General features: G+C 41.2%; 2 protein-coding genes across 5 annotated transcripts in view; one reads left to right on the top strand and one right to left on the bottom strand.

Annotated features, from left to right (window-relative positions):
- Positions 1 to 26,112, bottom strand: part of tpm4a (tropomyosin 4a) — a 27,979-nt gene extending 1,867 nt beyond the window's left edge. Inside the window, exons 1-9 of one of the 4 annotated variants that reach the window (XM_034147061.1) lie at positions 25,815 to 26,112; positions 23,042 to 23,167; positions 5,006 to 5,139; positions 4,030 to 4,147; positions 3,863 to 3,933; positions 3,698 to 3,773; positions 1,924 to 1,986; positions 1,294 to 1,363; positions 451 to 682 (exon numbers count right to left, since the gene is read on the bottom strand). In XM_034147061.1, coding sequence (XP_034002952.1) covers positions 600 to 682; positions 1,294 to 1,363; positions 1,924 to 1,986; positions 3,698 to 3,773; positions 3,863 to 3,933; positions 4,030 to 4,147; positions 5,006 to 5,139; positions 23,042 to 23,167; positions 25,815 to 25,928 — 855 coding nt within the window. In that variant the 5' untranslated portion in view covers positions 25,929 to 26,112 and the 3' untranslated portion in view covers positions 451 to 599. Of the gene's footprint in view, positions 1 to 450; positions 683 to 1,293; positions 1,364 to 1,923; positions 1,987 to 3,697; positions 3,774 to 3,862; positions 3,934 to 4,029; positions 4,148 to 5,005; positions 5,140 to 16,696; positions 17,263 to 23,041; positions 23,168 to 25,814 lie in introns of those variants that run through there. The other 3 variants (XM_034147060.1, XM_034147063.1, XM_034147062.1) reach the window with 3 other exon arrangements.
- The window catches only part of LOC117496148 (NLR family CARD domain-containing protein 3-like), a gene marked incomplete at its 3' end in the record, with an annotated part of 682,747 nt that overhangs the window by 184,626 nt on the left and 471,831 nt on the right, over positions 1 to 26,290 (top strand). The window lies entirely within an intron of this gene.

The following is a 26,290-nucleotide window of genomic DNA, read 5'->3' as shown; positions in this document are numbered from 1 at the left end:
AAGGCTACGTTTTCTGTCTCACACACTCCCCCCCCCCCCCCCCCGTGCCTTAAACACATCCATTGGACTCCTTTGTTTACTTCCGTAATATAATAATAGCATCACTATGTAACACTCGCTTCTATTGGCTAGCGCTCCAACACATAGTAAATGATAGGCTAAGGTGCGGGACATCTCTAAGAGGTTGACCGATCACAACAGACCCGGGCCAGCTAACCAATCAGAGCAGACTGGGCTCTGGTTTCAGACAGAGGGTGAAAAGAGGTGCTGCAGCACAGGCAGTATGAGACACATAAAGAGCTTTTTGAACATTAAAGCACGGAGACATGTAGAGACACAAAATACAAATATGAAACACGAACATTAGCATAACACGCCTCTTTAAGTTATGATTCAAACATTCTACTAAGATGAAAGCTTGCATGAATAAACAAGAATAGAGAGACAAAAGAAAGTAGGAAAGAAACATGTTTTTAATGAATCATTTCCTGCGTACTGAGATGGGATGAAGGCACGTACAGTACGATCAGAGAGAGAGGATGAGTTTGAAGCACTCAGCAGAGAAAGGGAATTGAGAGGCAGCGAGAGAGTCAGAGCATCTACAGAGACGTCATGTCATTGAGGGCATGGTCCAGCTCCTCACTAATGGCCTTGTACTTCAGCTTTTGAGCGTACAATTCATCTGGAGGTCGACAGGAAGGTGTCAGGGACAGCGGCGACACAAAAAGCAGAAAGAATGAGAGGCAGAGGGAGGCGGAGGGAGGAAGGAGAAGACACAAAAAAAAACAGGTCAGGCTTTTTAAAGATCCAGAAATGCAAAGAAGGAAGAATGATGCCGATCTCATTAAGCCGGGTTGAGCTTTATGCATTTAACACCGCCCTGAATGTCTCACAAACACTCCAATAACTCAGCTTCCTGTGGTTAACAACTAAATAATGCTGACCTGAAAACACCTCAGCACATTGTGTCCTCTAGGAGTTTTCATGCAGTATATTTAGCAGGGAGCGCACTCGTTTACACAGACATATATCCAGTGTTGCTGAAGTAGGACACTCCTTCTGAAGTCTATGTAAAACTGAGTGTAATAGTGCATTAAGATGGATGAGGATTAGAGTCTCTGACCTGCAGGAAACTCACAAACTGCCCCCTTGTGTTTCATCAACAAATGTTTCCTGGTTGTTCTTTTAAAGCCAGTAAATAATAGCCTTTTTCTTTAGGTTGTGTTGAAAATATGTATATTTTGGTGCAAACAAAAGGGTTGCAACACCACGTGAGTGCTGCTGATCTCATACCTTCCAGATCATCAATGGACTTTTCCAGTTTAGCCACTGTCCTCTCTGCAAACTCTGCACGGGTCTCAGCCTGACGGAAACACACACACACACAATATGTTACACAGTGAATTCAACAAATAAGACTACAGGTTTTCTTTATAGATGCCATGTTTTACGAACTACAATTTGAATGCATGCAGATATTGAGATGAAGAAGAATAAGGACTGGCTTACATTATCAATTTAGGAAAATATAATCTAAAGTATGCAATGAAAACTTGTTATAGTCCTGTCATATTTGCCTTCTGAGCTGCATCCAGCTGCTTTCTATCTCACTCTGTGTGCCCACATTGGCATGAAGTGTTTTTGAGGTTGTGTGTGCTGCCTGGATGCATGTGCGTATATGGCATTTGCACTTGTTTGAGATGTATCCAGCAGAGGCAAATAGATAAGCTAAGTGATATGCAACAAATTCCCTGGCCGGATTGAATCCAGAGACACTGCAGTTATATTGTAAGGGCAGGAAACTTCACAATTTTGATGCCTGTCCCAGTGTTTTTTCAAAACATCACACGTTTGTGATTGGTTTCAGTCTAAAATCATGCAGTATATGATCATATAGTGTGATCAGTAGAATCAGGATCTCACCTCCTTCAGTTTGTCAGTCAGGACTTTGATCTCCTCCTCGTACTTGTCTTCTTTTTCTGAGTACTGTTGACATACAGAGAAAAACACATCAGTGGCAGAAACACAAACACATGCTTTGCCCTACACACACACACACACACACACACAAACACACAGACAATCATAATTGCAGCAACAGCTATGGCACCACTCCCTGTGAGGAGAGATATGTAGAGAGGGAGGCGGAGGATCATCAGATCGAGGTGTTGCTGGCCTGGGAACAGCCTGTGCTGCGATGCGATGCGATGTGATGCACGGAGGCCTGACTGAACAAAGCACAGCTGGCGTGTGTTGCTGCTGCAGAGCGGTCATGAGGCGGCTGGCATGCTGTCACACTGCCTGTCCGTGCCTGGGAGGAATTTAACGTAGCGCACAGGAGGAATGTGCTGCAGGTCTCGACTGGCTGCTGGTTCACTCCCTGAATATGCAAAGAAACGGCCTCAGGGGCTCATGCTGCGCTAATGAGTCTTGGATTGTTGTTTGTTTTTTACTTGTGTGATTTTCTTTGATAAGTATTTATATATTGTTATTTAAAAAAGCAAATCCAAGATGATGTTAAATTGTTCTGCAGGGTTCCTACAGCTTAAAGCAAGTTCGATTTAAACGTTTTTTTTAAATGCCACTTTATTGTGAGAGCAATTTTGTAAATTGTTTAAATAATGTTTCCAATTATTTTTAAGATTTTACAAAGCACAATCAGGTAAAACAATAAAATCCTCCTTCCTGTGTCTTAGCATTTTAAGACTTTTGAAATATTTATTAGAAACATTTCAACACCAATTGAGGTTCTTAAGAATAAGTTCATTTCATGTTAATGCTTTTTATGGTCCCGTGGGAACCCTGTGCATATGATATCAAATAATTATTGCTAAGTTATTGTGCAAACAGATGTTCAAACAGCTGAGGTCTGTCACTTGATACGTTGAGTGTTTTTTCATCTAAACAACGTGATGGGAAAATAAATAGTTGCGTTGTAGGCAGGGCCGGATGATTCACAGTTATAATTGAGGAAGTGTGAAACGATACTTTGGTGAAGAGGTATCCCTCCCTGCTTCCTTAATGACTGTCCACTGAGCCCTGAGAGCAGCTTCTTCAATGAAGGATGCAGCGAAGAGGAGAGTGTAAATGCTGTTATATATATATATTTAGGCCGTACATTCATAAAGGAGAACTAAAGCGACTAATTGTATTTATTAAACAGTCAGCATTCTTATGTATTTGTTGAACTGAAACTTGTTATTCTTGGAGTCGCAGAGAACTGAGAAATACCAAAGCTTATTTGTGCAATTTGAGCATGAATACATGTTAGCGTTTGCTTTAACTTTGCTTTTGCGTGTTTACAGTATTGCAAACAGTTGAGATAACTTTATAAAATATAAAAACATTATGATCTAACACACATACAAACACACTTGACTCTGCTTTCATGCTATCATTTGCCACGCAGCTTTTAAAAGTGCACAGCAGACTAGATTTGGAAACTATCAGGCCTATGTACGATATTTGTTCAGGCCAGGATTCACTCACTTCGTTTTGAATGTGGCTTTTTAGCTACCTTCTACATAGGGTTGACATGTGAAACTTGAACATTCCTTAAAATAATTTAGGTTTGCTTCACCCAAAAACTGATCTGTTCCCTCATGAAGCCAAAAGAAGAAGTGTTACTTATAGTTGTATATATTTCAGTTTCAGGGTCCAGTCGTAGCCATGCTCATCCCTCACAGGGAACACTCACCTTCTCAGACTGGGCTTCTAAGGACTTCAGGTTGTTGGTCACATTTTTCAGCTCTTCCTCCAGGTCAGCGGCTTTACTGTGGAGAGAGACGGACGCATGCTTAGTGTTAATGGAAGTAATGGTAAGGACGTGGGTGTGTTTTCGAGTTATGATTATGCTTTTTACCATTCTGAGAGCTCGGCCCTCTCCTCGGCTCTCTCCAGCTCTCCCTCCAGGATCACCAGCTTACGGGCCACCTGGGAAGAAAAACATTTAAACATTTTAGACTTAACATAATCCGAAAGATAAGAGTAGGTGAAAAATAAGGACTGAAATCAGGAAGTCAGTCTCACCTCCTCGTATTTGCGGTCGGCCTCCTCTGCGATGTGTTTGGCCTCCTTTAGCTGAATCTCCTGGATCTCCATCTTCTCCTCGTCCTTACCCGCTCGGTTCTCAATAACCTTCATCCCTCTGATTGGACAAGACACAAAAAAGGTTTTCAATGACGTTGTGATAGCCAGGTGAAAACACATGTTCTCACACACATAAAGACACAAACACAACATTTCAATCTAAAGAAAATGTCGGTTAAATAAGGTTTTTATAACGTTTTAAAGGTCTCCTATCATGCTATTTTTAGGCATATATTATGGGTCTCAGATATATAAAAATATATAAAAAAACATGTCTATGATGTGTTTTGCTCAAAATACAAAACACATCATGCATTTTAGAAATCCCTCATATCCCTCTGTTTCAGGCCTGTTAGAGAATGCCTGATCTGGGTCCTTAGCTTGAAAAGAAAAAAAGAGGAGGCGGAGCTAATGCCTGCTCAGAATTCTACCGGCAGATACAGTTAAATGCTGCCGTGATTAAACGCCATCAAGTTCCAAACCACATCAAGGATTATTTCTGAAACAGTATGGAGCTCAAAGGCTTTTTCTCTTGCGGGTTTACCACAAAGTGAGTTCCTTTTTTTATTTCCTGCTACTTTACACATGCTCTCTCCAGTACAGGTTAGCTCTGACTGTTAGCGATGCTTGCTAATGTAAACAAAGACCATATTACGTCCAAAACAGTCGCGCATTGTTTCTGATAGCAACGTTTCTGATAGGGCCGTGGGTCCACATTTCAGATATTACGTCATATCGGAAGCAAATCTGGATCAGCTCCGTTGTACCCCCGTTTTTAGAGATTTGGGTACGGAGGAAAAGAGAGAGGGTTTTATTTTCTGACACTTTGTGAGTTCCCTGACACACCGGGGACACATATTTATGTATAAAAGACATCAAGAAGTGCATTTTGCATGATAGGTCCCCTTTAATGTACCTCTCGCTCTCGTCCGCGGCCTTCTCAGCCTCCTCCAGCTTCTGCAGCGCCGTGGCCAGCCTCTCCTGGGCTCGGTCCAGTTCCTCCTCCACCAGCTGGATCCTACGGTTCAGACCGGCTACATCTCCCTCCGCCTGACAGGAGAGGAAAGAAGGAGACATTTAGTCATTCATTCATTCAACTTTAAATCATCCAAGCTGGTCTCCCCTTCCCCCTCTTTCCCGTCATAAAACAGGAAGAGAAGGAAAAAGGCCCAAAGAGGGCGGAGGGGGGAAGCTCGAGAAAAGTATGAATGGCTCGAAGGGAAATATGGACCTGAAGCTTTTTTCAAATGGTCTGTGCAGTAGAATAAACTGTGTAAAAAACAACCTTGTTATTAGTCCACTCTAAAAACAAGGGAATTAAAGTTGATATATTATCTGAGATTAACTTAGTTGAACTTGTATCTTATCGTTTTAAGCTCTTTCTGAGATCATGTAGTAATGCAATAAAATAAAATCAAGACTGGGATCAAAGCTTATTTCCCAGGAATCCCGTGTGATGTCGTGTCTCAGCCAAAATGAGGAAGCTTAAATCAGTCATTTTATCCATGAGCTTCTCATTCAAGTAGTGCAGGGCAACAGTCACTAACAAAAAACAGTTTCTTGTTGTTAAAAATGTCTTAAACGGACAAATCTAAGCACAGATTTAATTTGGTTTACCTTCTATGCTACAACTAGGTATGTTCCACTTCTAAAACCCACTCCTGTTTTAGAAGGTTTCTTACATTTATGAGGAAAGTAAAGAAGATCCTTGTGAAAATTCAGGATGATGTTTTTATATATTTCAAAGTAGTTATGAAGAAAGCACTCACAATGTTTCACCACTGCAAAGTTACAGTGCATTTTATTTGGAAAGCTGTTCAAATACATTACAATCGATTGAGCAAGGTAAACAAACATTTGGTGTAAGGCCTTTTCAAGCATGTTTTTCATGTCTAAATGCTTTTCTGAAGCACTTTGAATTGCCCTGTAATAAAATAAATAAAATTGCTTTGCCTAACCGCTTACTCTGAAATAACATTTGTGTAATATGTGTTGATTTAATTATTACTGTGTTTGTGTTCTGTACACAAGAATAAAATACAAATGAGAAAGTTTAAACTACACATGAACTAAAATGCTTTCAATTCCATCTGTGAGAGATCTGTTCCTCGTGCTCTCTATGCTCATGTTTCACAAATCAAAGGTTGTGTAGCTGAGGAATAATAGGTGAAATGGAGATAGCTGGAGAATGTTCACTATAAAAGCATGGCCTACCTACAAAAACACAACCACTAACTGCTGAGTCTGCCTGGAAAGAGTAATCCTTTGTAATATCTGAACATCGCAGGACTCTGGATGTGAATGAAACGTTTACAAAGACTTCATTTCCGGTGACTGTGAATGCAGAGCTGGGCCAAGCAGGGTGGACGAATGGGATTCTTCTCATCTGCCCTTTGTAAACAAAAGGCTGAGAGAGGAAAAAGAAAGCAAACAGACAACTACACAGGCATTTCCTCTCTGCTGGACACACAGTTGATCCTCCTAGGGAGCCGCTTTCAATCTGGAAACTAGTCCAAGTCTGTTTCACAAAGAGAGCGTCCACTGTTAAAAAGTTTACAACCACCAGTCTGCTCAGCACATCACTGCACTTTTAAACTGCTATACAAAGCTGCATTATTCATTCAAACCCTGAGTACTCACACAAGTTTACTCCCTGTGTTACTCAAGTGAAGCAGCTGGGGATTTCTTAGACAAACAGACGCTTTTCTGTGCTCAGTCGCAGGGCAGCAGCAGCTTGTAGGTCAGTGACTCATTAGCCAGGAGTCAGGCTGCCAGTCAAAGAGTCTGCACTTCAGCCTACAGGTATGTGGAGTCATGCTGATGATATGATCTTGGCGAGATAAAATCATTAAGAGAAGTAAAAAGAAAGGATGGGCAGTGAGGAGGAAAGGTAACACTGTGGAGAGAAGAGCTCAGAAAGAACGGAAACGTTATTAAGTCTGTTTGAGCTGGGAATAAATAGACCTCGATACACTTCCATTCTGTCATAGACTCCATATTTCAGGAAATGAAAGCATGGTTTCCTTCTTGTTGGCACAGGCCCCTATTTTAATTTCTCCATGTCACCCTAGACTGCTGACTAGCCACTCAGTCTTTCCACCTCTCCTTCTTTTTCTGTCCTCTCCCAGGTCCTGCCCTGCTGCACCCACAGGGGGAGGCCGCTGATATGAGACAGGAAATGTCTGCAAACTAGCGTTGACATGCCTTAAAACAACCAGCACTTGATAGGAGGAAAAACCAAACTTAACACGGAATGAATGAAAAGCCATAAATCGGTCAAACATCTTGAAATCTCATCAGCAATGTCAACACTTCATGTCGCTGTTGAGAAACGGCAAACAGAATTCAATCAGAGCCTGAAATAACAGGCATTGTAACTCCCTGAGTCCGGAGTGAAGCAATGCAGTGTGAAGGATTCAGTCTGCGCACAAACAAACATGCTATTCATGAGCGTTAGGTGAGCCACACAGGCACATCAAACGCTGGAGATGCACTTGCAGACACACAAAAACATGCAAACAGTCACTCTGTCAATCTCTGCTGCTCTAAAACAAACATCAGCAGCTAGCAACCAGGCAGGTTTCCCGCACGTGTAATGCGTGTCGTCAAGTAACACACAAACCAAAGTCTTCCCTAACGCCACACAATGCTGGTAACATCTTCAAATGTGTGCAACCTGGGGTGCTTTCTGTTATCAAATGTTCACAATCACAGATGGGGGGAATCCCCTTTCAGACAGATATAGCCTTGTGTAAAGTAAGAAAGCAGAAAGTACACACTCTCACGCCTCTAATTCACTCAGCCATGACCAGAGAAGCTTTTCCTGTAAGTCCTGAAGATAATGTTTGAAAGTACATTCCCTTCTGCAGTTTCATTTCATAATTTAACCAAAGCTTAAAGCACACAAACACAAACTCTTTGAGTATTCAGAGATAGCCACAAAGATAACAGGCGGCAATGTTCAGGTAAAGGTCACAAGAACTATAGTCTTATGACAAGCCTAACATACTCTCAGAATAGACGTTAATGTGACTTTACAAAAGAGGATCTTAAAAAGAAGTGACAGGAAGTGTGCTGCCCGACATCCTTTCATTTCCCCCCTTTGATTGTTCTTTCTTTCAGAGCCGGTTTTCTCTCCGTCTCGTGGCCATGCCCCTTCCTTTAGCAACCGCTTTGCATTCTCCGGCTGCCAGGGACGCACACCGCCTTATATGGTAAAACAAACTATGGAGAATGTTTGTGGAGTATCAGGAAGATTGAGGCCACACACACACACACACACACACACACACACACACACACACACACACACACACACACACACACACACACACACACACACACACACACACACACACACACACACACACACACACACACACACACACACACACACACACACACACACACACACACACACACACACACACACACACACACACACACACACACACACATACACACACACACACACACACACACACACACACACACACACACACACACACACACACACACACACACACACACACACACACACACACACACACACACCACACACACACACACACACACACACACAGTAAGTCAGGAAATGCTGACTACAGCTCCCTTTGACTAGATAGAGCCTTGCTAAAGCACGTTCATTGTAATATTCAAAAGAAGTTTGACATTTTGGGGAATTTGCTTTCAGGAGATCAATGCAACTCTCTTTCGGTACAGTTCATACCCATCTACATCCAGCATGTGGTTAGCTTAGCACAAACACAAACAGCTAGCTTAGCTTTTTCCGGAAGTAGCTAAATCCACCTACCTGCACCTCTAAAAGCAACTCACTTGTTGTAGTCATCCATACCAACACTGCACTGTAACAGCTTTAGTGGGTTTTCCCCCTCAGGCCCAGTCGACACCTACATTGGCATTTTAAAAATGTTGCTTTTTCTATGTGTTTAGGTTTTTTCTCCACACCCACAAGGGGTTTTAAGTGACTGAGAAGACAGCTTTTGAGTCAAGTTTTCAGTGTCGATGGGTACATTTTTTGGCTTGTAACATTAAAAGTGTGCACATGTGTTATTTTGTAAGGTGTCAAAAAGTGAGGCCATGCAAACAGAGGACATGGCCAAAATAGTGCTGGTTCAAACTTTATAAGTAGACGTTTTCTAAACATGCAAGCTTACCAATTATTGTACATTTACTGTTCCACTATATTGAGGAACAGAGGCATCAGAATACTACATGGTTATATCCAACACTTTATTTGATTGGGGTCCAACCTAACTTTTGGCCTTTTCAGCGCTCCAACTGTGCATTTTCATTTGGGCAGAGATTTTTCATAAACAGTGGTTGTGTGGAAGGGATTTTTCTAAATAATTCGAACAAATCCCAGCGTACATGTGGACTAGGCCTTATATTCTCAACTAATTGCCTGGCAAACGCACAGTAACAAGACTCTGTGATATCAAATTGAATTGCTTTACACTTTTGAATAGAACAAACGAGGTAAACTGGTGAATTTGTGACTGGTACTGTACGCAGAGTTTAAAAAAAAAAGTTCTAGACAGAACTAGACTAGCTGTTTCAAGTCTTTCTGCTAATCTAACAGCTGTTGAATGAATCTTCACATTTAACATACAGACGTGTGAGTGGTATCGATCGAGCGGCAAGAAGGAAGTGAGCTTGTTCCTCTAACAGTCAGTGAGGCCGGTTATTCTAAGCAGCATTAAAAAGTGACACAAACTAGGGCTGAACGATTAATCGATTTTAAATCGAAATCGCAATTTGAAATTATGCAATTAAAAAAATCGCAAAGCCTGCGATTTCTTTAAAAAAAAAAAAAAAAGAATGTCTTGTGTGTCAGTCATCCACACCAATCAGAAGTGCTGTGCTCCAAATGTTCCAGCCATTGTTAACCAATCAGAAGTGGCCCATGATAGAAGGTGATAGACAGATTGATCCAATCACCTGCCAAGTATTTTTTAAAGTGCCTGCCCTTTTCCAAATGGCTTCCAATGGAGCTTTCCTAGATGGTTTGGTGAAACAAAGCATCTGAGTCAGGTTAGTAATGCTCCATCACATGTTCTACATCTATTACAGGGTGAGTCTTAAACTGAAGCTTGACTTTAAAGCAACCCAACGGAAGCTTCATGTAAGTTTAGTTCTTTCACTCGTAGCTCGGGCTGCGGGGGTGCTAGAGACGGGAGCACGTTGATACGACCTTCCTAGCCGGAGATATGGCCGCATTTTACAATAAACTTCCGTTGGGTCGCTTAAAAACAAAATCGCAAATCGAAATCGCAATATCTGTCAGAAAAATCGCAATTAGATTATTTCCCCAAATCGTGCAGCCCTAACACAAACTACATCATGTTCGAATAATCTTTCCATCACTTTCACGGCTGTGTACTTAGTAAACAGTCTAACATCTGACTTCCAGATACAGCACAGCTCTACAGGGAGTGACTTAAGAAATACCTGAGTGCATTAGAGACAAGATCAAGGACGAAAGAGGAACCTAATTATTGGCTGATTCCAGGGCAGTGGGCTAATGAGCTGCACAATGCTGATGGGGTTCAGGGGAAGTTATTCCTGACACTGCTGCTAACACTACTCTCAATGCAAGCGTGTGTCTGTGAGTGTGTAATCTTTTCCCACGAAGATCTGGCATGCAAAGAGAGCTGCACTCAATGTATAAGGCAGCCTGTCATGAGGCGTGATATGAAAAAGAAGGTCATTAAACTTCCAGACAAGCATCACAATGAGATCTCTCTGTGCAAAAAAAGGACAGGTCATGAGCAGCTAAGTCTGTCGTTCAGGCTCTGCTGCATACTCAAGTGACTTATCCGGAAAAGAGAGTCATTGCAACGTGAAAAATTGCCCTTCAGGAATTCATAGTTATGACAAAATTGTGAAGACAGTTGTCCTTCTTGCATATACGTTACATTTCTGGAAAAATGGCATCCAATTATGTAATCCAACTAGCAATCCTAGAAGCGGTTTTATTAAATAAAACTCTTTATTTGGTTCTTTCAGCCTTAAACAATAATGGAAATGGTATTCATTTAGCATTAAAGTACCATATAAACATTTATCTGCAGTGCTAACACGCCAACAGATGACAAAAACAACACCAACAATGTCATCACCAAGCCTTACATGCATCCATAGAGAAAATATATCTGCATCATTTCTACACTCTTAATCTGCTAAATGACATTATAGCTAATTTAGCACCAACCCGCATCTTTGGCCTGCATAAAAGCGAAACCACAACTTCCACAAACCGCTAACATGGGAGTTTTCTCCAGAATGCCGACAGCGACTGCCAAAAACGTCTCAACATGTGGCAGTTATATTTGGAAAGTTGGGCTCTTCCCAGGAAGAAGGTCCAAAGAAAACACTCTAACCAGGAAGTCAATCTTTCCAAAGACGGCAAGAGGCCCATCAGAAAACCCTCAAGCCATTGGACCACAATAAGCAGCAAAGAGATGAAACCTCTCGCTGATTCTGACAAACTGTTGAGCTGAGAGAAGTATTTCTAAATGACTTCCTATTATTAGCTTTCAATATGTGGTGTAAGTGGTATAGAATAGAGCTGCAAGGAATAATATTTGGAAAATCAACTCACTGCAAAGTCATTTTCCATCCAAAAATGTCAGAAAATTCAAGATTTCAGTCCATTAAATATGGAGATTTTAAGCTTTATTTTATAACATATTCAAGTCAATATCTTTGGTTTTTGGGGGGTATGAAACAAGCCATTTAAAGAAATCACCTTGGACTTTTTATTTTAATAAACTATTTATTGATTCATCTAGAAAACAATTAGCAGAATAATCAATTAAAGAAATCACTGTATGTTGCAGCCCTAATTATTAAATGAGAACTGTTGTAATGCATATCTAGAAAATCCAATGTTCATGCCATTACGTAACAGTAGATATTAAAATAAAAAACGACATATAATTAGGTATGGTTTGAAATCAGTAGGTTACAGGGCTTTAAGATGGGTTTTAGTATTAAACTTGTACGGAAATTGTGTGCCACTAACTGGAATCCATGTACTCTTGGTCCACACACACACACACACACACTAATCTTCCTGTTGATCAGGGCTGGAGCTCAGGGACAGGAAGTGTTGGGAGTAGAAACACAGGAAGTGCTGGGCCAGAGTCGGCAGACGACATCCTGGGAGGGGCAGCCTGGGTGTGTGTGTGTGTGTGTGTGTGTGTGTGTGTGTGTGTGTGTGTGTGTGTGTGTGTGTGTGTGTGTGTGTGTGTGTGTGTGTGTATATATATATATATATATGGTGGTAATAATAGGATTTGGAGTCCCACTTCCACTTTTATCTGTCTTTAGATTTTGGTGAGTTTAAACTTTATGGCAAGAAGTGACGGGAAATACAATTGACTGTTCTGAAATTAGCCACGTCATTATTTTATCTCAGTATAAAAAACATGGTTCTGACAGGTCCTTTAAATGCATGAGAGTTTGTGAATGATGAGGAGAAAATGAAGGACTTCAAAATATAAATTCATAGACTTGGGGAATTGAAAATGCCTGAATTTATACATTTTTGTAAAAATTGGTCTGAAAAGTCCATGAAAGGTCTGTACATTTGATGTTTAAGAAGGTATGGGAACCCTGAATACATAATGAAATGTGTCAATAACAATATCAACCTTCACACATTTGCTTCCATGATATAAAAAGCAGCCAGTCTAGTTTATCTGTGTTGCTCACACAGCTCTCAGGGTCATGAATGAAGAACAAATCTTCGTCTTCAGTCTGACCTTCAACTCAAACAAGCAGCTGCTGTAAACACTATGAAGAATGAACAGTTCATTGAGATTAACATCCGTAAATAAAACACATCTAAGCAGGTCAAAAGAGCGTTTTCACACAATGTCTCTTCTGTAATCTGACAGAGCCTTAAAGCATTATTGAGTAACGTCTCCAGAGGCGTCAAAAAACCACGATGAAATAACACGAGGCAATTACATTTCTTTTATTCTTCAGTATGATATGTGGCCAAGTCGTTTTTTTCTTCCTTGCCTCCAGATTTTCAAACAATGATTCATTACCTTAACACTCAGCGAGCGTGTTTTGATCTCCCTGTGCTCTGATGAAAAGGGTTTTTGTGCCAAGGAATAACTGCAGGTTGCCCTAATTATTCACATCTGGGACCACAGCAGCCTCGCCACACAAACGCTCTGTTTCACTTTGAATGGAGTGAGAAGTGTGAAAGCTGAACCTGCTTTTACACTTTAAGGCTGAAATGGAAACACTTTTTCCAAAATACAAAGTCTTACTACCCTCCTATTTATTTACAAGCATTGTAAACAAGTTGTTTTACACATACTCTAACGTAGTAGCTGATATGGGCGCTATCTAAGTGTTAATTTATCTATTTGTCAACACATTCATTCAATTACTGGAACTAATATATTCAACACAGCTGTAACTAGGCGATATGAACTGTGGATTTATGGTAAAAGTGTCTTTATATCTGCTCATAAACATTTATTACGGTGTTAAGTGTTTACAGTTACCGTAATATCTCTAAAAATCCACATCTGAATCGTCAAGTCGTCCTTATAAAAAGTGTTCTTGTCACCACATCTGGCTCTTTAGCAGTATATCACTCTTGCATTTGGTTGGAAACACATAAAAGCCTAATTTTACATCAGAAATTGATAGTAGATGACAGCCTCTCTATCCCAAAAGATGAAATGTTAAAATGCACTACCAGAAATCTGTTTATTATTCACATTTACTATGCTTTCCATTTAGAAGTAGTCCCGCAAGTTGAAGATTTCGCTAAACAAAACAAACATTTACAAGACATTCAATGTGTGAAAACCAGCTGGCTCCTCCGTTGCCAACTAAGCAATAAGTTGATTGAATTGACACAAATAATAATGCAAAAGGACAGCTTTAAAACATGTGTTACCAGAGATGTGTGCTTAAGTTTGATGCAAGAAGGTCGTCAGCATGAATCAAATAAAGACATTTTGGTTCATTAAAACCAAAAAGACCAATAAAACCAACCCTTGAGAAAGCATCTACCAAACAAAGACAACATCCCAATACTTAATAGCCGCGTTCACACCGCAGTACTTTTCCCACTTTAGTTCCGAAATGTCGCGTTCACACCAAAAAGAGTCGGAACTAAAATGAGTTAATGAGAACCTTTTACCCCCTTTTCCGTCCCTGCTACAGAGCAGGTACTTTCGTGGGAGAAAAAGGTTCCTATTTCTGATTGGCTGGGCGGATTGCAAACCACGCCCCGTAAAACTCCGAAAAAGTTTTGTGAAGCCGCCATTTTATTATCCTCGCATTAGCATTATTAGCATTAGCATTAGCCCAGCGCACAAACGCAGAGAGACTAACTTATGGCAACACAAAAGAAAACATGGGAGCGGTGGAGATGAGGAGGTGTCGGCGTTCTGGCGATTTACTCGGAAGGCTTCAGTAGAAGCTGCTGGGAGTCCCAGCAGCTTCTACTGAAGCCAGTCCCCAACTCCGGGGACTTCGGGTGGCATTATACGCCGTGAAGTTGTTTGCGGCCTGCCAGTAAACCCAAAGCAGAAGAAGAAGAAGTGACGTCAGCGGCTCATTTGCCTTCCCCGGGAACTTATTCCGGTGTGAACGCGATCTGTACTTAGTTAATCAGAACTAAAGAGTTCTCATGAACTAAGTTCTCATGAACCTTTGAGGGAAAAGTACTGCAGTGTGAATGCGCCTAATGATAGAGTTAAGGTAGGTCCCAACATGAATTGACCATAAGAAAACTATGCCCTTGAATTTAAACACTGTAATTACTATAAATAATGATTACTGCCGTCACTGATGTGTATATATAGGTTCATATATAGAACCATTACCCACAAGATGACCAAACGCCCTATTGTCAAATGACCATGTTACCTAATAGGCAGTCTGTAACAAAAGGGGTAAATCCTACAGCACACCAGCTCCTTTCATCATCTCAGCTCCATATCTTTACAGCCACACCTTCCCCTCCCACTCTCCTTCAATCTCTCCTCTTGTCCTGTCATTAACCGGCTCCTATGCAAAAGGATATGGCTCCGAATGCCATAAAGCAGCACATGAAACAAGTCAAGACTGTTACCTAACTGTGCTGCTAAGCATTTTTTTTCTCCAATTGAAACTCCACACCTTTTCTGTGTGTGGCTACAATCCTCGGAAGTGGGCTGAGTCAAGAGAGAGGCAGGTGACAGACATGGGTGAATAAGTACTGTATGAGTCATTTTCAAAACATCCCCGTGTCGAGAAACCACATTTTTGTGTGCTAACTACAACCTGAATTGTTCTACTGCTTCTGCTACTGTACTGTTGAATCCAAAACGCATGGAAGTGGGTCTACAACGCTATTTTCATTATAAATTAATCTGTCAAATATTTTTCTGGTCAAACAAATGTGAGAAAATAGTGAAAAATGTCCTTTGTAGTCACTCAAAGATCAATGTAATGCCTAAAAATGTCTTGTTCGTCAATTCAAATCCCAAAGAGAGTCTCTTAAGTATGAAATAAAGCGTAACATTAAGAAATCTCCATATTTGAGAGGCTTAAAACAGCATTCTCTGCCATTTTGGCATTAAAATGACTTTAAAGATTATTAAAAGTAGCAAATGTGTTAAAGATCTAATTGATTTATCTACAGAATAAGTTTGATCTACATAATGTCAGTCAATAGCAAACAAATGTACTTTCCAAGTTCCTATAGCCAAAAGTGACATCTTCAATTATCTTGTTTTGTTTGATCAACAGTCTAAAACCAAATAATGTCAAGTTGATTTTCATGGAGGTGTAAAAAAACTGGAACATATTAACATCTGGGAAGCTGAGAACAGTATTTCTATGACATTATGGCTTAAAGAAACTCCCTAAAAGTTTGAAATTGTTGATTCACTTTCTGTTGATCGATTAAGCAAGTAATAGCTTCAGCTCTAGCTAAAAATTGCCCAATTTCCAGGCTATTCCTTTGAATCCTTAATAACAGAGTAGGCATACTTTTAAGTATATGCCTTTTATTTTCCTTTCATTGGTGGAGACAGGATGGTGGTTGGGCATTTACCCAGGCAGCTGCTGGCACACAACCCCTCTGCTGAAGTGCTTCTGAGCAAAGGGTCACAACATTATCCCCTTAATCTAAGTGTTTCCAGCTCTTAAAAGCTTCTAAAACCTCATTAATAAGTAGTTTAAAGTATAATACAATTAAATAAGAACATAATGTATTCATAAGAAGTAATCCGGTGAGTCTAATTAATTCAATTGCACAATAGCTCCAATGCTGTCTACGTGGTCCACCATTCACAGTACAGCGGCCTGTGAATCAGACACCACTGCGCATGCGCAACAGACCTGCAGGAATCCAAACTTTTTTTCAGCGCAGACCAACGCCTTGCATTGTGGCACAATCACGCCCGCGAATGAATCAATGACATGAACTTTTTAGTCTTTTTTACAGCCTGAGCAGTGAATATAGAGAAGTTGAAACCATTGTATAAGACTGACAGGTGATAATAGAGAGAAACTGGGGTTTTAAGACCCAGGGAAAAGAGGTTTAAAAAAGTATTTGTCTCACTTTCCCCCGGAGTTCGCGTTCACTGTCCAGCTCTCTCTGTATGACCTGAGCCCGGTCCTCTGCATCGTCGGCCTGCTGCTGCAAACTCTGAATCTTCCTCTTCACAGCATCCAGAGAGTTCAAACCTGCCATTATTGCCTGTTTGGTTACTTAATTTAACACTACGCGTAAAGGGGAAAAAACGCAGTTAAGACTATTTCTGGGTTGTGCAATATAAAAAAAGTCGCGACAGTGACCTGCTTATTTGGTCTAGTTAGAGTCAAACACTAAGAACTCTGAAAAAAAAGACAAAAATGTTGGTCCAAAGTCTTTGGAATGTAAAGGAGTCGTTCAAGTGCAAAGAAAAAAGTTATATAACCAGGAAGTAAACGCTGCCCAGGTGTTGGTCCAAAGTGTCTCTTCTGCTCTGTAGGAATGATACGTTCACCAGCAGTTTAAAAAGTAGTCCTCAGGAATGTTGCAGTTTTTTGGTCCGGACACACTTTTTTTTTGAGGAGGAGGAATTAGAAAAGCTGCGCGGTGAGGAGAGCGGAGAGCGCCAGACTGAGAGCCGGAGGAGGAGAGCAGTGATCGGCATGATGAGGTCAGAGAGGGCGGGGCGAGAGTGTGTGTGTGTGTGTGTGTGTGTGTGTGTGTGTGTGTGTGTGTGTGTGTGTAAAAACGCATGACTGATGTGATCACTGCTCGAAAGAAAAATTTGAAAACCAGGAATTACTTTCAGTTAAAACTTAGACTGAAGTTTAAAGTTTCCATTGTGCTTAAAACATAATATATGATGTGTCTTTGAGTGTTCGAACAACTAACAACATTTCATTGGACTGTATTACTCATAATGATGACGTTATGAAGCAGATAGCATATTACCCAAGACATTAACAAACCTCCTTTACCCTCACTCTAAAAACATATTTAATAGGGCCCTATTATTGTTTTGGGGGTTTTCCCTTTCCTGTAGTGTGTTATATAGGTTTTGGTGCATGTAAATGGTCTGCAAATGCTAAAATCTCTCACTCACCCCAACCTGCCTCCATCGGACTCCTTTGTTTAGTTCAGTAACATAGTGACAACACCATGCATCACTCACGCTTCTATTGGCTAGCGCTCCAACACATTGTAAATGATAGGCTAAGGGGTGGGACTTCTCTAAGCGGTTGACCGCTGGCCAGCTAACCAATCAGAGCAGACTGGGCTCTGGTTTCAGACAGAGGGTGAAAAGAGGTGCTGCAGCACAGGCAGTATGAGAAAAATAAAGAGCTTTTTGATCATTAAAGCATGGAGACATGTCCAGGAGAGGAAGACAATACAATAATGCACCTTAAAATGAGCAGAATAGGGCCCTTATTGTACTAACAATGGTTTATTATGCCTATATCATCTCACTGAGCACTATTCTGGGATTCTTGCAATAGAAATTAATGTTAGCCCGACTTGCGGGGTTTAGCCATGTTGCTCACTATATGAAAAAGTAGATCAATTATTTGAAAACAAAGCAGTGTGTCCTGTATTGGCCTCTCTGAGGTAAATGGGAAAGGATCTGGTTGTCTTTACCTCAACAATGAAACAGTACTACTTAGAAACACTAAGTGAGCTTTAATAATCATGCATTATTTAAAATATTTATAAATGTTTCTATGGTTGAGGACCTGTGTGACTGTGACTGTTTGTCTTGCAGGAGTAAGCAAACAAACATCATCCACCACCTGTCTGTCCCTAAATGATGTTCTTTGTGTGGGTGTAAATCTGCTGCATGTTTCTCTGCTGACCCTGCCCGTGTTTACCCTCTCTTTTCACATTCATTGTTAGCAGGACATTCTGGCTGGACGAGTAAGTAGGCCGAATTCTTTTTTTCTCAGCTCGCTCCAGTTCAGGTTCAAATGCAATCCTGCTGTTCACTGTGAAGAAGGAAACAAATCTCTCACAACCAATCTCATCTGTTGATTAAGCCTCTCTGTATGATTTGCCCCTTGCACCGGAAAAGCTGGAAGCATTGATTTCATTAGACACAGGAGGAGTGTGGGGCTTTCTGTTTGCCTTAGCTGCATTCCTCACATACCACAGCCCCCCCTGCCTGCTCTCCACTTTCCCCGCCCGCCCCCACAGCACCGCTTTCCCCCTAAAAACTGTAACTGTTGCCGCTGCTATCAATACCTGTAATAAAACAACATGGTGCCCCCCTCCAGCTTTCTATGCTAATATGTTGACCTAACACTCTTTAAAACAGACTCTTTGTCTGGTTATTTGAACTGACACTGAGCTAATTATGAGCGCTGGTGTAGGGACTCTTTTTTCACGAATCACAACCTCTTTCTTGTCGGTGTCTTTGGCTCACTGTTCTGCTTTCCCAGCCCCCCTCCAGGTCTGCAATCTGGCCGAGCTTTCTGTGTGAATTGAGATGTGTAATGGCTTGACTGCTGCCTCTAATAAGTGACATGTGGAGGGGGGATTCATGGAGGTGGAGTAGAACAGCCTTAAAAATGTGTGTAAGACTTTACTGACAATCTGTTATACTGTAGAGGTGGAACGGAGTACATTTACTCAAGTATTGAGTTTCAGTTTGAGGTACTTTACCTGAGTATTTCCATTATAGTTCAGTTCAACTCCACTACATTTCAACAGTTCAAACCTGTTTTACTCTACTTCATTATCTACTTTACAGATTCACACTAATAGCTTATACAAAATATATATAAATTATATTAGATATTAGATATAATTATAGTCAGGGCCGTCCCTCCCTACAGGCCGATCATGCAGACTGCGTGGGGCCTCACCTTGCGGAGGGGGCCTCCCCTCGCGGAGGGTGCCTCATCTTGCGGGAGGAGCCGCAACTGAGCCGCAAATGCGGCGCACCTATGCGCTTATGCGGAGCAATTAGTGTGGTATCGCCGCTGCGAGGCTCCACTAGCACCCTAACCCCCGTCCCCCCGTCGAAGCTCGCGAAACAGAGGGCCTCATCATATAACTTTGCGTGGGGCCTCCAGTTGGCCAGGGACGGCCCTGATTATAGTTTAAGATATCCAGCAGCATTCCAATTTGGACCCCTTAGTTTTCGTCACTATGTAATACTAATTTCTTCTATAGGCTAGCGCTCCTACACATTGTGCGTCATAGGCTAGGGCTGGACATCTCTAAGTGGTTGTCCAATCACAACAGAGCCGGCCAGCTAACCAATCAGAGCAGACTGGGCTCTGGTTTCAGACAGAGGGTGAAAATAGGTGCTGCAGCACGGGCAGTATGAGAGAAATAAAGAGCTTTTTGAACATTAAAGCACGGAGACATGTAGAGACACTACATACTGATATACACCTGGAAATTTGCATAATATGTCCTTTCATATATATTTGAATGGGCAATAATTAGGGATGCTCCGATCGATCGGTCACCGATCGAGATCTGCCGATACTCACTCTCTACCGATCGATCGGTGCTCTCTAAACATGCCGATCGCGAGGGCCGATCGCATGACGTAAAATACATGACACTTTTCTCTGCACGCGGCAAAACAAGCTCGCCAAAATGGCTTCCCCGGTCTGGCATTATTTTAAGGTGTCCGAAAAAGACAGTAAAATAGCGGTATGCAACGTGTGTGTGAAGCAGAAATCCTGCAGCTCCACCCGCTGTGACGGAGCGGTGAGCGGAGCAGAACACACAAGAGTTAGCTATTTGATCTACCTCTGGAACAAGCTAAACTCGTTATAGATATGTTTATTCTTCACTGTCGGCCTCACACATTACTGGATCAGTGAGCTGCATGAGACGATACTGACGGGCTGTCAGGAGAGGGAGAGAGGGGGAGAGAGAGGGGGAGAGAGGGGGAGAGAGAGAGAGAGAGAGAAGGGGAGAGAGAGAGGGAGAGAGCGCTTCCGCTAATTTCTCCCGTGGTATTATCCAAAGTGAATGTAAACTTGAATAATATACATAATTTGAATGTAATAATTAAGTTGATTGTTGTTTGTGGAAGCTCCAGTGAATGAGCCCCATTAACTGAGTTTTAAACATCACTTTAAATGGAAGATTTAAAGTGATATTTAAATCTTCCATTTAGGCCCCGCCCACTTGATCGGATCGGCGATCGGTATCGGCCGATACTGATTCCGGCGATCGGCCCCAAAATTGGCGATCGGAGCATCCCTAGCAATAATGCTCAACGAGTAGTTTTACTTTTGGTACTGAATTATATTTTGATACCAATACTTCTGTACTTTTACTTGCAAGACTTTTACTTTTCACAATTTGTTAGAAAGAACGATCCGAGTTCTTCTTCCACCTCTGGTTATACTAAATATACATTTTTAACAAAACCTCAGAGTAAAAGCTTCACCCAGTAAAACCACAACTCCTTTTTCCAGAGGCCCGCTTGACCCCCTTTACATGTGAGGCTTCTCCGAACCCCTCAGTGTTTATTTGATCACTGCGTGAGTATAATCCAGCGTGTCTCAGCCTCCCTCTGTGTGTCAGACACTTCCTTTCTCTTTGTGTGTAGTAGAACGCTGCATTTCCCTGGGATATCCTCCACAAGACTCAAACAATTCCACATCTTGGTGGCAGCTGGGAGATTTTCCTGGTGATGCTTTGCTCCGCACGGTTTGCTCGGTAATATGGAATGACTGGATTCTTATATTGTCATTAAAGGGGCATTTTACTGCTAAACTGGTATGATCAGTATGCTTATCTTGGACATAATTGACTCCAGGATGAGGAATGTGTTTATATTTGAGTTCCCCCCTCTCTCTCTCACACAGACACACACACATACACAAGTAATCACACACGTCTGTGCATGCAGTAATATGCACCACTGAGAGATATACTGTACATAGTGTGGTTTGCGGTGTTGCCAACTATCTGTAATATGATCTTTTTTTCCAGATTGCAGCTTATTTGCCACGGGAAAATTCACATAAACAATGTTACGCTTCATTCACTGAAATGTTTTATTTGTGTATAGAGAGTAAGTTTGGGTCTGATGTAGAACACTCAATAAGTGTTTACTTAAAGGAGCGCTACACTGATTTTGCAGGTGTTTGGGAGTACTACAGGCCTTTTGTTACTCAAGATGGAGCTGATAAATGGCCTTAAGTGTTACTTGAGGCAATGTTGGTTGTGGCAGAAAAGTAGAAATTTGAAAAAAATCTGGGGGTGTGGAATTAAAAAGAAGCGAGTTAACCAAACCTCTGAAGCACACTCCTGTTCTGCTTCTGGCTGGTAGCTAGTTTATTAGCCACTACTAGCACAACACACCCACATCTCTGACATTATTGTTGACATTGTTGAATTGCTTTGTCTGTAATATAGGTGCAAGGTATTGACCAGAAAGGAGATTTTGTGGAAGGTAAAAGTACGATATTTCCTATTGAAAAGTAGACGTATGAAGTAGCATCAAATAAAACTCAGGTGAAGTGCACATATCTGAAAATTGGATTTGAGTAAATGTACTTTAAATTGAACAGACATCAAGTGTTGATGTGGTGATAATCATATGGAAAATAACACTCCATAATGTCCATATTTCTGCCATGCTGTTGTTGTTACTGTGAAGTTTTCATTTACACAAACTGTTGGAATTATATCGTGTGTGTGTGTGTGTGTGTTTGTTTGCATGTGTGTGTGTGTTTGGTTGAGGGGGTTACAGTTTATCCGTGTGCTCATCTTTCAGGAGTGGCTGCACAGGAATGTAACCGTCTCTGAAGTGCTTCTCTGTGGATCAAAGTGAACACACAGCTGGGTCTGAGGACTGTCCAGCTGTGGAGTAATGGTCTCTGGTCTTTAGCAGCACCATGGTAACGTGAGTGTGTGTCAACGTTTGAAGAAAAGCAGGTAACACGACTACAGCATAAGCCTCTTGTCAATACTCAAATTTGTGATTAAGATTAAATTAGACAGGGTGATGCATCATCATGACTGTATAGGACTGGCAGTTTTTCATAAAGTGAAACTGATAATGTGTAATGCCAATACCTGCTACAAAATAATATTTAAAAAAAAACTATTTATGTAATTTTTGATTATTTCCTGAAGTCTTCAAAGTTAGATCACTGATTCTGTTTGTTATTGAGTTCAGTTAAGCTACAGAAATACTATAATTGAATCTCATACTGAATAGTTTACTCAGACCAGGATTGTTTCACCAAGATCCCAATCTGCTTCTAAGTAGATAAAACCCTTTGAATCAACATTAGTTGTGTCTGTTTCTTCATCAAGCACAGCACAGAGGCTGTTGGCTGTCACCACTATCAGGGGCTTAGAAGAGATTCAACTGGGCTATCTGAAACTGTGCATCAAACACAGAGATGAAAGACCCCCCTGTTAAATGTGTGTACAGTAAGTGTGTGACCCTTCACTCACGTCTGCAGCCGTCTTCTCGGACAGTTCCAGTTTCTCCTGAGCGTCTTTCAGGCCCTCGGAGAATTTGTCCAGTTCGTCCTCTGTCATCTTCATCTTCTTCTGCAGGTCCATCAGCTCCTCCTCCAGCTGCATGGGAGAGACCATTAGTCCAGTTTAGTGCACTGTCTATTGGTATGTTATCCATATTAGATTTGTCTTGTTTTTAACATCAGCACTTTTCCCCTAGTTGGCACGAGCATGTCCTGCGAAGTGCTTTGACCTGAAAGTCTAAAAGTATTTTATTCTGCTTGAGTCAGTTCTGTTTAATTTTGAATAGAAAAATCTCACTAAATAAAGTCTATTGTATCATATCGTATTGTATCATATAATGGTCCAAGACACTCCAAATTATTGATGTCTTAATGTGTGCATATCTATAAATGTGTCTTTTGATTGTGTATACTATATATACTGTAAGTAAAAACATATTTGCATACATATTTTTATATATATTTGTTTTTGTATTCGGGATTGTGGGAAGCGGTATTTTTCGATCTCTCTGTCTGTACAAACGAACTGAAAGATTGACAATAAAGTTGACTTTTGACTTTGACTTTGAAAACATTACTAAACCTGAATCCATGAACAATAGAGTGCTGTAGCTCAAATTTGGGATGTCACTTAGTACAAAGTCTGGAACTCCTCCATAGACAGTGAATTGGGAAGTGACACTCAGAGCACCCAAAGGATTATTTCGTGACATTTTCAGTTTCAGAGCTGATACAGTCCCTAGAAGTCAGTTTCCAATTCATTTTGAGACTTCTGTGGTTTCTGGCTTTGACCTCATGTTAAAATAATATTGACTGTACTTTCTAAGGCCATGGAAATACCATATTGGAATTCAGAATTTAGGAGGTGATCCCCTTTAAAAGAACGCTCCAAACCCCGGATCAGTTTTAAGCTTTAAACCTTTTAGCAACCCTAACAACCTTGTTAAGAAGGGCATATTGATACAACAAATATGCTTTTACTTGCACCAAGGTGGTTATGTTTTTTGTTACTTGTTCTTTCTGTTGGGTTATCAGTAGAATGGTGTAAGGGGTGTAGCTTGTGCCACGGAAGAACCCAATAAATGGCCTTAAACATGGGCAATTTCATTAACGTTGTGAGATAGTGCATTAGCCTTGGCAGATTTCTCTGCGTACTGAATGCACTGTCTAGTTTTTAATGTGTTTGTACTCCGTTTTATTAATGAGTCAGCCTGATGGGACGTCGTAAAAGCCAAGGTGTTTGAATTCAGAGCAGTGATAAAGCAGCACTGATGATTTGGGAGTCTAATTGTGATGTTTTAGGAACATTTAAATGGTTATGCCTAATATCTGCCCTATGCATAGCTCTCTCTCTCTCTCTCTCCTCTCTCTCCTCTCTCTCTCTCTCTCTCTCTCTCTCTCTCTCTCTCTCTCCTCTCTCTCTCTCACACACACACACACACACACACACACACACACACACACACACACACACACACACACACACACACACACACACACACACACACACACACACACACACACACACACAGGGCTAAGTTAAGTGTTCCCAATAATCAGTGTTCTTGAGAAGTACTTCTGATAATCCTACTGAATTCCACTCGTCGTTCTCTCTGGTGTCTAAAAATACAGCCGTTATCAGTGAGAACACACAGACGCCTGGGTGTGCGTGTGTGTGTGTGTGTCATTTGTGTGTCCATGTGCATGCTTATTATCATTGTGAGTTGTCTCCTGTGTTGGATGAATGCACCTGTCAAAGAGGCTTTAAGACAGACAGAAAGACGCTCCATTAACTCTCTTCAAATGGGTCCTTAAGGGAGGGATGTAACTACTTTTTCCTCCCCTGAAGACCAAAATCCTGGGTGGTCTCATCACCTGAAGGGGCCAAAACCACCATGATGAACTCTCTCTGATCCCTCCAGCATTAATACTGACCCATTGTCACGTTCAGGTACCTTACATTATTCGTTGTTTTTGTTCACTGTCAGATTAAAACATTCCAATTTGAACAGAAAGCAACTATGGTGTTTAAAAGTTTGTGTTTACATTTGGGATGCTCGGTTTGAAGTGGTTATCTAATAGAAAATAAAAAGGTTTCGAGAGCTTGTCCTGAGAGCATCGCCTGACCTTTTAAGGAGGTGTTTTCGCCTCACATACTGTCACTAGGAGTTGTTGAATTTACCGTGAAGTCTCTAAGCGGTGGCCAAAAAAACCCTCAAATATTTCTTTCAGCTGTGATACAGCCAAGTGAAACAGTACATTAGCCGTGAGGAATGTAGTTTAGATCAATTTGAAATGTGTTTACAGACAGTTTCCTTAAAGGTATGTCTGGTATGATGATTATCTTGAATAAAGAGAATCAGCCTAATAGGAAACATTTAAGTATGCTTAGTATGGACCATTTATTACAAATATCTTTTGCAACTCAAATAAGGAACACTTCCTCCAATTATTCTTATTTCTTTTCAATCCATCACTTTCTTGCAACATTTTCTTGCACTATTTTATTGTTTTTTTAATATCTTATATATATTTATGTTGCATTATTGGAGGAGCCTGGGTCTTAAGATTTGCATTGCCATACATTACATATGAAAAAAAAAGCCTTTGAATCTTATGTGTGACTTAATTCCTTTTTTACTGATCAAAAACTGCATTTTTTAAATCTTTGTAATACTTTGACGTTGTTTTAGACGTCACTACCGACACATCCATGTCTATCTGCTCTCCTCCTTCATTCCCACCTGTTTGCATTTGTCCTCCGCCGCCTTCTTGTCCGTCTCCGCCTGCTCCGCCCGGTCGATGGCGTTCTCCTTGTCCAGTTTCAGCATCTGCATCTTCTTCTTGATGGCCTCCATGGTGCCTGCTCGGTTGGATTTCCTCCTCTTTCTGAGATGTGAAAGTGCAGCTTTGAAAAGAGCTCTCCTGTTGAGCTGAGATGCAGGAGAGTCACTTCAGAGCCGGAGAGAGTCCAACAAAGCTGCAGAGAAAGAGAGAAAGAGAGAGACAGAAAGGGGGAGAAAGGAGGAAGGAGACAGAAAGAGCCGTGGACAGAGATGGAGAGCTGAGCCCTATATGGATAGTTATTTAAACTGAACCTGCCTCCAATCTCTGATCACCCTCTCCTCCTCCCATGTTCTCACCCCTCCTTCCCTCCCTATTTTCATCCTTTCTCTCCATCCTCTCCATCCATTGCTCCTTCACTCGCCACTCTGCCTTC

Source organism: Trematomus bernacchii, unplaced genomic scaffold (genome assembly GCF_902827165.1).
Source record: "Trematomus bernacchii unplaced genomic scaffold, fTreBer1.1, whole genome shotgun sequence".
Classification (NCBI taxonomy): domain Eukaryota; kingdom Metazoa; phylum Chordata; class Actinopteri; order Perciformes; family Nototheniidae; genus Trematomus; species Trematomus bernacchii.
The sequence above is the reverse complement of the archived record's forward strand: the minus strand, read 5'-3'. Positions and strand labels throughout refer to the sequence as shown.